General features: G+C 59.9%; 1 protein-coding gene and 1 pseudogene across 1 annotated transcript, besides 4 other annotated features; both read right to left on the reverse strand.

Moving 5' to 3' along the window:
- Tc00.1047053511561.11 lies at window positions 1-653 on the reverse strand (annotated as a pseudogene; the record flags this gene model as incomplete).
- Window positions 1-9,893: a sequence feature (areas not merged during assembly with more than two copies in the genome that could not be assigned to a particular haplotype).
- Window positions 1,089-1,539: a mobile genetic element.
- Window positions 1,472-1,494: a microsatellite.
- On the reverse strand, window positions 2,361-9,893 carry Tc00.1047053511561.20 (dispersed gene family protein 1 (DGF-1), putative; the record flags this gene model as incomplete). The annotated part of the gene is made up of 1 exon (XM_801132.1): window positions 2,361-9,893. A coding segment is annotated over one exon (7,533 nt), but the record flags the coding sequence as incomplete, so codon positions are not given.
- Window positions 7,804-7,853: a microsatellite.

Raw genomic sequence — 9,893 nt, forward strand, 5'->3', positions numbered from 1 at the left:
TGGAAGATGTCCCGTGTGCGATGGCAGTATTCCAAGAGCGCAAGATACGACGTGCGGGCTTCGGCGTAGAAGTGAAGGTGCGACGAATTAAAGTTGTAACGCCCCCTCCTGTCCCGTATAAAAGCGAAGACACAACTTTTGGCGCGGGACCAACGTGAACTCAATGAACGCAGCCTATAAAACGGACGGCAATACTCAGGAACCTCTTTCATGATCCCATGGCTCACGGCGCACCTTGTGAGAGACCGCAATGCATCCTCATCAAAAAACAACGAGGATACGCCGTCAAAAACAATGGCAGCGTTCTTGCGACAGAGAATACCCGCAGAACTGTACACGGAGGTAATGCGCATACTGAGATGATCAATTTCCACAATCTTTTGCGGTTGCTCCTTAGCAGCATTTGCACACACGGCAACCCCACTGAAGGCGATAACGATAACCTTCATAAGCTCAGCACCGGCCTCCAATGTAGGCTCAATTTTCACCATGATCCCGCTCACCGTAATCTCAAAGCCCACGTCAGAATGTGAATCGCACGGCCACACAACACAGGGGTTCTTCAACTGCACGTGAATGGGTCGATTCATGACCCACGACACAGAACGACTGGCGGCATTGAAAAGAAACGAAAAAAAACCTTTTCCATTCTGTGGAAGGGATGCCAAATCCTCTTGAGAATCGCAAGATGCAAATGAAGTGTTACTGACACTCTGACACGACATGTAATCATCATCCTCCAGGCCGCGGAATCGTGCAATGTTCATCCCTCTTTTTCCACATTGGAGGCCTCCCCAACAGAACTAATGCAGCAGGCACATGTGCAGCACAATATCTTTCACTATCCCGCGTTCTACCTTAATTCCCATGACTGCCACGGCGGCGGTGCCTGCGTTACATCTGGGATGACTCCAAAATGCCAGGCGCCATGCTGTAGAGAGTGGATGCTTGACAAACGTGCCCGCGTTAGTGCCTAACACAAAACGACGTCAAGTAGGAAAACTATCCGCAACTCAAACTACCCGTGTGTGGCCGCAACAAAACAAACACTGAGAAATGTGCGGAGCAACGTAAAGAAAAAAAAAGAGAATAATCTTCTGGGCCGCTGGACGGATCCTGAAATTATCCAAAGAAACCAAACACGACAGGAAGGAAACAGAAGGTAAAGCAAGGGCAGTTCATTGCCTCAATGTTGTTTTCTGATTATATATATATATATTCTTTTGACCCCTCACTTGGACTTTTGCACTCAGATAGGATCTGAAATATTATTTCTTACGACGTGGCGGACATTGGACTCCTCCAACCACAGGACCCCGCCGCGAGGTAGGAAACAAAAAGGGGACGGGTAGAATGGAGAAATAGAAAAATATCTGGCACCTATCGGTTCCATGCCCCAATAAATTCGTGTTCTCCCCAAGAATTCATAAGATAGGAAAAGTATCATAAAGGAGTGCATTCGTTTATCAGGATATGTATATATATATATATATACTAATTTCGCCAGCTCTCACGCGATCATTCTCTTCACAAGTTACTAGAAAAAGAGAGAAATGGTACAATAGCCCACAAGAATACATCGATATACAAGCAAAGTAATACGTCATTCCGCATAATTCTTCGTTCCTTCTCTTGTTGTTCGCTCTACACAAAATCAGAAGTATAAAAAGTGACAGGCATGCCCTCCCACACAGTCATCGTGCAACAGGAGGGAGAGTCACTGCAGGCGCCCGCACAAACAAATAGAAACAAACCAACAATCAATGACGAGGTCAGGGCGGAGTCCGATGGGTGGCCGCGCAGCTGCACAGCCGTGGCACCCCACGCCCTTCCTCATGTCAGCCAGCAACGCACACTCACAACCTCCAGAAATTGACGCGTCACAGAAGGGCCTCATCGATTGTTTTCTCTAACGTTTTCCTGAATGCATCCTATGGCCCGCACACCAGCCACCACCGTCAAGCACGTCCTCACTACTAAGTACAGATATGAAATAGAGAGAGCAGCAGCCCCCATACTCGGTGCTGCAGCGGCGGGCGCAAAACACACGCACACACCCGTTACGCATCCGCCCCGGGCTAGCGTGATAAGCTCGATAATCCGTTGTCGTCGATAATCGATAAAATAAAATAAAAGCAACGAAGCAATCACCCAATCAATCTATGAATAATGGAAAGAAAAAAGATACTCTCCAGAAGCGTCTACGTCATGCCGCATTTGCGAGGGGCTTTGTGCCTTCTCGCCGCGTACCGGTACTGTTGGGGTCGGAGCCTTTCCACTTCAAAAAAAAAGAAAAAACTGCGCTACATTTTTCTTCAAGCAGAGCATCTTCACCTGTCCAGGAGGACGTGATCAATTATTCAGCTCGCAATGGATGCACCGTCGAACAAGCTCAGAGCGTCTGAGCGGATGTCACCGGTCACAGACTGCAACGGCGGTGCGGGTGGTCGGTACGACGACGCAGTGGTGGTGCCTGATGCGTATGAAGATGACGTCATGTCGTGGAGCTTCTGCGTCTCCTCGTCGCTCTCCTCGTCATCGCGCAGCAGCGCCTCCAGCCCTCCACGCCGCGGCTCGCGCAGCTCCTGCCAGTAGCGGTCCTCCGCGTACCACACAACGACGCTGTACACAGCGACCGCAAGCAGCACAGTCGTCAGCAGCAGCACGATATCCGCGTAAGCCCTCGCACCGCCGTCGCTCGGCGCAAGGTGGTTGGCCGCGCTGATCACGCACAGCGCCGCAAGGAGTGCAAAGCCCGCCGTGCGCATCACCGTCAGGAAGGCCGAGCGCATCATGTTCGTGAAGGCAACCACGCCCGCACCCGCAAGCAGCACAGCCGCCATGCAGAAGTACTGGACGTGGCAGCCTCCCACGGGCGAGTGCACAGCCGCAATCAGGCACACCACACACAACACCGACAGCTGGAACACGCACCAGTACACGCGGCTGTCCCTCATGTTCGTCAGCATGCCGCCGTACATCCGCTGCTGCGCCGCGGGGTGCCAATACCCGACGGGGTACAGCAGGCGCTCGTGCAGCGGCTTCCTCGAAAACTGCCAGTACCTCTCGAAGCTCGCGCCCACGTGGCGGGCAATCAAGTAGCACACGCCAGCAGGGAACGCCGCACCGTACAGCACGCCGACGACACCAACCACGCGGTGTTGCACGCGGGCGCCGGGCATCGCCAGTGCGAGCACGGAGCCGAAGAATATGCCGAGATGCATCGCGTGCGCCACAACGTACGTCAGGCTCGGGAAGCGCATCGCCGCCCACGCAGTCGCCGCGTCCACGCCGCGCCACCGCTGGAAGGCGGCCGTCACACCGCAGTGCACGCACCCGAACACAGCGGCGAGCAGCGCGTTGCCCACCACCATCCACAGCGGGTCAAGGGCAGCGAACACCGACAGGAAGTACGGCAGCGCAACGGTGCTCGCACGCTCCTGCGCCGAGGCGCATGGCATCCTCGCGAACACGCCGAGCGCCTGCATCTCCAGAATGGAGCCCAGCCCGCCGGTCACCAACACGGCAACAGCCGCCGCACCCGCAACAACGCCGGTGATCGCCGAGAGGGCGCTGGCTGCGGGCAGCGTGTCAGACCTGATCGTGAAGGACCCAAGCAGCACACCCCTGCAGCCGCCGAAAACCGCCACAGCGTCGCAGCGAATGACTATCGTCTCGTCGGCAGCAATGAAGTAACCGCGGTGCACGGGCACAGCGAGCTCCAGGACGGTGGACGGATTCGTCGCGTTGCGCACCCACGTCGCGTTGCGCAGCATCGCCCCCCACGGACCGCCAAAGCCGCGCGGCTGCGCGGTCGCCACCGGCACGAAGCTCAGGTGCGTGCCGAGCTGCGGGTCGCGTGCCCATTGAAACGGCGGCGGCAGCGCCACCATCAGCCGCGTCGGGACGGCGCTCCCACCGCCGCGGATGTCGTTCTGCGTCAGGCTCCCACCAGCCGCCGTCGTCGTCACGGCAAGCGTCGGGCACGCCACGTCGCTCCACCACAGCGTGCTGCTCACCGACGCCGTCGGGGTCCGCGTGGGCGACAGCGCCACCGTCTCCGTCACCCGCGGGGTCTCCGTCTGACTGTACTGCGTCGGACTGTAGTGCGTCGTGCTCAGGCTCGGTGTTGGTGTCGGCGTCGGGCTGCGCGTCTCCGTCAGCGTCGCCGTGTGGCTCAGCGGCGGCCTAAAGAGTGTGCGGTTGCACCCGTCCACGTGCGGCAGGTACACCGGCAGGCAATCGCGCCCGTACCCGCCCTCAGCACAGCGGCAGCGACACGACGCAGACATCGCCCTCGTCGCAGCAGCAAAGCAGAACACGTCGGCGTCGCACACGCCACACGCCACGGGGCGGAATTCCCCGATGATGCCGGCGGACCTGTAGTCCATCGGCTGCAGCGCCTGCCCGTTGAGCGTCAGGCACCCCACAACGAACCTTCCGCCGGCACCCCCGAGCGCAACGGTGCCGTCCATCACGACGGGCCCACTGCCGGCGTTCCCGTGGAGCGTCAGCGTGCTCTGCACAAGATCCGCACGGCGCGGGTACGACGGCACAGACAGAAGCCTGCCGCTAATGCTGTTGCCCCGCACCGACAGCCACGACCCGGACGCAAACGACGCCGACCCCCGTAGCACCAACAGTGCGCCATCCGTCAGCGCACCGACGTTGTCATTCACTACAACGGCGGACGCGTTGGCCTCCACACCGCTGCCAAACACCAATCCATGCGCGGCGTACACCTGGCTCCCCGACACGCGCAGCACAGCGCCCCCCGACGCAACCACGCGCGCACTCGCGTACAACGCATATTCGCCACCGAACACAGCCGAGTCCAGCGCGACACCGCCACCGACGAGCTCCAGCACAGCGCCGTCCACCGCCACCGTCCGCCCACCAGTCATCACGGTCACGAGGGCCACGCCGGACACAACCAGCACGGACCGCACGAGCCGCAGGCCCGACAGCACCAGCACCGGTGCGTACGGCGAGGACTGCGAGCCAGGAAGATACACAAGCGGCGTCGGCCTCGCGGCAACCAGCAGGGAGTCCGTCACCGTCAGCACAGACCCCGCGGGAAACGTGCCGGTCAGCACAAGCGCACCGTTCAGCGCCTCCACGTCGCACACGGACAGCTCCACCGGCCCGCTCTCGTCGCTCCCCGCCGCCACCGCACCGCGCAACACCCCACCGCCCATCACGTACAGCACGGCACCGTTCAGCAGCGACACGTTCTGCACAACAATCCGCACGCCGTCTCGCGCCATCCACGGCACGTAAAGCACAGGACTCACGCCGTCCAGCACAACGTGGCGCAGCGTCACCTCGCCCGCGCCGGCAGGCACAACGAACACCGACCGCACCGTCACGCCCTCGCGGAAGAACACACTCGACGCGGTGACCGCAGCGGGCGGCAGCACGGGAACTCCCACAGGCACGCACGCCTCGCCGTACCCGCCGCTGCCGCACACGCACACGCACACACCGTCCGTCATGCTCGCAGAGGCCGTCCCGGGCGCGTAGCAGTAAGTCTCCCTGTCGCAGTCGTCGCACCCAACAACGTCGATGCTCCCAGCGTCGCCAAAACCAGCCGCTGCGTACTCCTCCGCCGTCGACAGGACACGGCCACCAGCGTCGTTGCATGCCACCCTCAAATGCGCCCCATCCGCAAGCGACAGGCTCAGCGACAGCATCCGTGGCAGCAGTGCTCGGTTGCGCACAAAGCTCAGCGTGCTCCCAGCAGCGGTCACGGCGCCAGCGGCGTAGAGCATCTCCCTCGAAACACCGTCGTGCACGTTGCCCTTCACCAGCAGCATCGACCCGTCATCCAGGCTCACCGTCGAATAGAACGCCACCGCGTAGTCCTCCGTCAACACAAAGCCGCTCCGCACAAGCGCCACAGCGGAGCCCGACACGCTCACAGCCCCACGCACAGACACCGCGTGTCTGCATAGCAGGAAGTCGCTGTCAACAAACGCCACCACGGAGCCGCCGCTGGCCGCAACACCGCCCTCCACCGACACGCACAGCCCCAGCGCCGTCTGCACCGACAGCCCGTCCACGTACAGCGCACCGCGCGATGACAGCGCCACGCCGCCAACAAACAACACGCCAGCGGCGTCGCGGAACACCGCCGCCACATGCGTGCGCGCGATGGTCAGCACACTCCCAGTCAGATTCATGCTGTGCACCAGAAGGCACGCGGAGGCGTCGCCAAGGAAGTAGGCGCCGCGGTACGCAACGCGCTTCTCCGCAATCAGCACAGAGTCCACCACAGTGACGCGCGAGCCCGGCGGGTATCGGTTCGCCACCAGCACGCCGCCGCCGGAGCGCGACTCAAGCCCGCTGATCAGCACATCGGCGCGCTCGCCAGCAGGCGGGTCGGACAGCCACCCAACAACGTACAGGCTCGCTCCGTCCACAAACGCGCAGTTCGCCAGCGTCACGTTGCGCACGCTCCCTGACATCGACTCCACGTCCACCACGACGTCCGCCGCAAAGGTCACACCAACGTAGCACACCACCGACGTCCCAAGACCGGCGTTCACCTCCACATCCACACTCACGTCCCGCACGCACAAGTCGACGCCGTCGGTGCTAGGTGGCTCGGGGACAGCAACGGGCAGGCACGCATCGCCGTGGCCGCCCTCAGCGCAATTGCAGGCGCAGCCATCACTCGAGGCCGTCGTCGTGTACGCGGGGAAGCACGACGCTGCGAGGGCGCATGGGTCGCTGCAGGTCAGAATTGTGGCATTGTACACGGACGGAATGACGTATTGCACTTCCTCCTCGCCGTTCACGGTGTTGCACGCAGCCACAATCGCTCCGTTTGTGAGATCGCCGGAAGCTGAGGATATCCGCAGTACTGTCGGCGTGACCGTGTTGGACATGAATCGGTTGCCGGACACAGACACCGTGGAGCCGCGGAGATTCACTTTGGGGTTAATAAAGAGGAAAGCTTCCGATGGGGATTCACGGCAGAGGTTGTCGCTCAACTGCAGCCAGGAGTTGTAGTAGATGTTGGAGGAGTGGCTTGGAAAAAACACAAACCAGCTTCCCTGCATGTCGTTGCCTTGAAACACCACCGCTGACTGGGACTCCACAAATAATGCCAAAAAAAAATACATGAAGTACCGCACCGGCCTCGTCACAAGATTGCCTCGGATCACCACGGCAGAGTTGTTCAGTACACTCAGCGATGAGGAGTGTCTAGACCCTTCAAGACATATCAAATTACTGTCTCCGCCATCCATATGAAACGTGTTACCCATCACAGCAAACACGGAGTGCCACGACACCCTCAGAGAAGATCTGACAACGTAAATGGCGCTTGACGATGCCGCCACGGCGTGAAACACATTGCCACTCAGCACCACCGCGGAGTTGTTGCTGATCACCAGTCCATTCATCGCAACACACGACGGCCTCCTAAGGTCCAAACCCGACCGAGGGACCAGCCTCGTGACAGTGAAGCGGTTCCCGCTGATCGTGATGTTCGTGCGCGGTGGAAACACACCCTCCGGGCTGAGCAGCGCGTCACGGAACGTGTTGCCGGTGACGACGATGTTCAGCGACCCCACAGCGGCGTACGCGTTGCCCAACAGCAACAGCACGGCGCCGTCCCTCCACGTGCATCCATCGAACATGACATTCGCCACGTCGCCCGTCATCGCCCCAACCAGCACCGTCAGGCTCATGCCGCCCCCGCTGAACGTCACGTTGCGGTAGCACAGCCACGACAGCCCGCCGCCCACAGCCTGCGCAACCTCGGGGTACACCATGTCGCTGATGCACTCACCAACCGGCGGTGGTGGTGGTGTTGCTGGTGCTGGCAGTGGCGGTGGCGGTGGCGGGCCAGCAGGCACAGGCGCCGGGACGCACACATCGCCGTGCCCTCCAGCAGCGCACTGGCACTTGCAGTCAATGACCGCCGTCGTCAGCGGTGCAAAGCAGTTGCCGTCCTTCGTGCACTCCCCGCACCCTGCAACCGTCGTCACGTTGGTGATGCCGTTCAGCTCCAGTTCTGCCACCGCAGTCACCTCCCGTCCCGCGACAATAAGACATCCAGCAACGAACCGGTAACCGGCCCCAACCCGCTTCAGCAAGGATACCGACAACCCCGTCGAGCCCATCTTGCAGCCCGTCAGCGTCACGCCACTGCTGCTGTCCATGTCCACAAAAGGGGATCCACTGTCGTAGAAAACCGTTCCCAATCCCACGTCGTTGTCGCGCCAATCCAACCAGCTTGACTGCTCAACGGTCCACAACTTGTTGGCGTAAATGGCGTATGACACGGAACCCCTGTTCCCCACCACGCGCAACACGCTGTGATCCGACACGCTGAATCCGTGTTGCTGAACCAGGAGGCCTGCCCCGGAGGACATCGTATTGTTGAGCAGCGCAAAAACAGAGTGATCACTCACACTTAGTCTGTACACGTAGAACAGGTGTTTGTATCCATCAAAGCTGAAGTAACGCGCGTACAGCGAGCTGCCACCCACCAGCGTCAGCGTCCCAACCGAGTGCAAACCAAACCCGCGGTAATCCGATCCATACGCCTTGACGTTGCTGACCAACAGCGAGGACGCACTCAGCACGACGTTCTTCAGTAACAATACGCTCAGCGTTTTGCTCGTAATGTCCGGTATGTCGACGACAGAGAACTGCACCGCGTCAACCTCCGTGACGGCGATGTCGCAGTGCTGCGGGAGGGCAAGTGCAAACACAACGACGGAGGACCGTATCACCGTCTGGCTCACGCGGATCAGGACGCCGGCTGACTCGACCGCCTCAGCACCCCCAACAAACCGCAGCACGGCACCCTCAAGAAATGTGCACCCAGTGAGCGTGACGTTGATGGGGAGATGCAGCGGCATACTGTTGAGAGAGAATGTCAGCACAGCACCCACGCCGCTGAATGTCACACCCGCGTAGCAGTGTCGCGTCTTCCACATGTTCAGCGTGAGGTTCGTCAGCGTCTGGTTCACCACGCAGCTCGCGTCGCCGTCCACGGCTCTCTCCGGCAAGGGCGGCACAACCGTGTCGGGCACCTCGAAGGGAAGGCACGACGCGCCATGCCATCCGTCCTTGCAGCTGCACGAGCACGGGCCGCGATCCACCGACTCTGTCCCGGGCATGTAGCACGCCGCGTCGTCGTTGCATGTGCCGCACCCGAACACCACCACGCCCTCCGGAAACACATCGTCGTACGACACCTCCTCACCGCCCCGCAGGTTGCACCCCACCACAAATCGCGCGGGCGACGCCACAATCGTGTTCGGTGGAAGAAGATTCCCAAAGACTGCACTTCCTTCCACCTGACGGTTTTTTGCAAGCACCACAGTGGTGCCGCTGCCTGACAAATGAATTTTTTGTTGAGAACGCGGCATACTTAATACTGAGGCCGCACTCACGTTGTTGCCCTCTACACGCCACTGCGCTCCACCCTGAAGGATGAGAGAGTTAGATAAATACACCAGCGCGGGATCAAAAAGATATTCCTTGCCAATGAACGTGCAGTCCGCCACTCGCAGCAGCCCCGCGGAGCTCACGGTGGCCACCTTCACAAACCAAACGCCTACGACCGCTCTCATCAAGTTGTTCTCCACGCCAAAGTAGCCGCCGTTCTTCACGTCAACAGCATGAACGCAAATAGCTAATTCCGCACCGCTATTCCCCGCTGTCCTCAGTATATTTCCCTTCACAATGACCCCGCCACCATCAACAACAACAATAAATGGGAAATTAAGTGCGTGCCTATTCCCCTCGATGCGGTTGTCAAGCAGCAGCAGCGTCGAGTTCGCACCAAAAACAAAATCCAAAAAGGCAATGGCGTGGCTCGACGTCGTCACAAGCGTACTGCCCACCACCAGTATCTGGGAGTTCACGCCAAA

Source organism: Trypanosoma cruzi, genomic scaffold (assembly GCF_000209065.1).
Source record: "Trypanosoma cruzi strain CL Brener 1047053517139 genomic scaffold, whole genome shotgun sequence".
Classification (NCBI taxonomy): Eukaryota; Euglenozoa; class Kinetoplastea; order Trypanosomatida; family Trypanosomatidae; genus Trypanosoma; species Trypanosoma cruzi.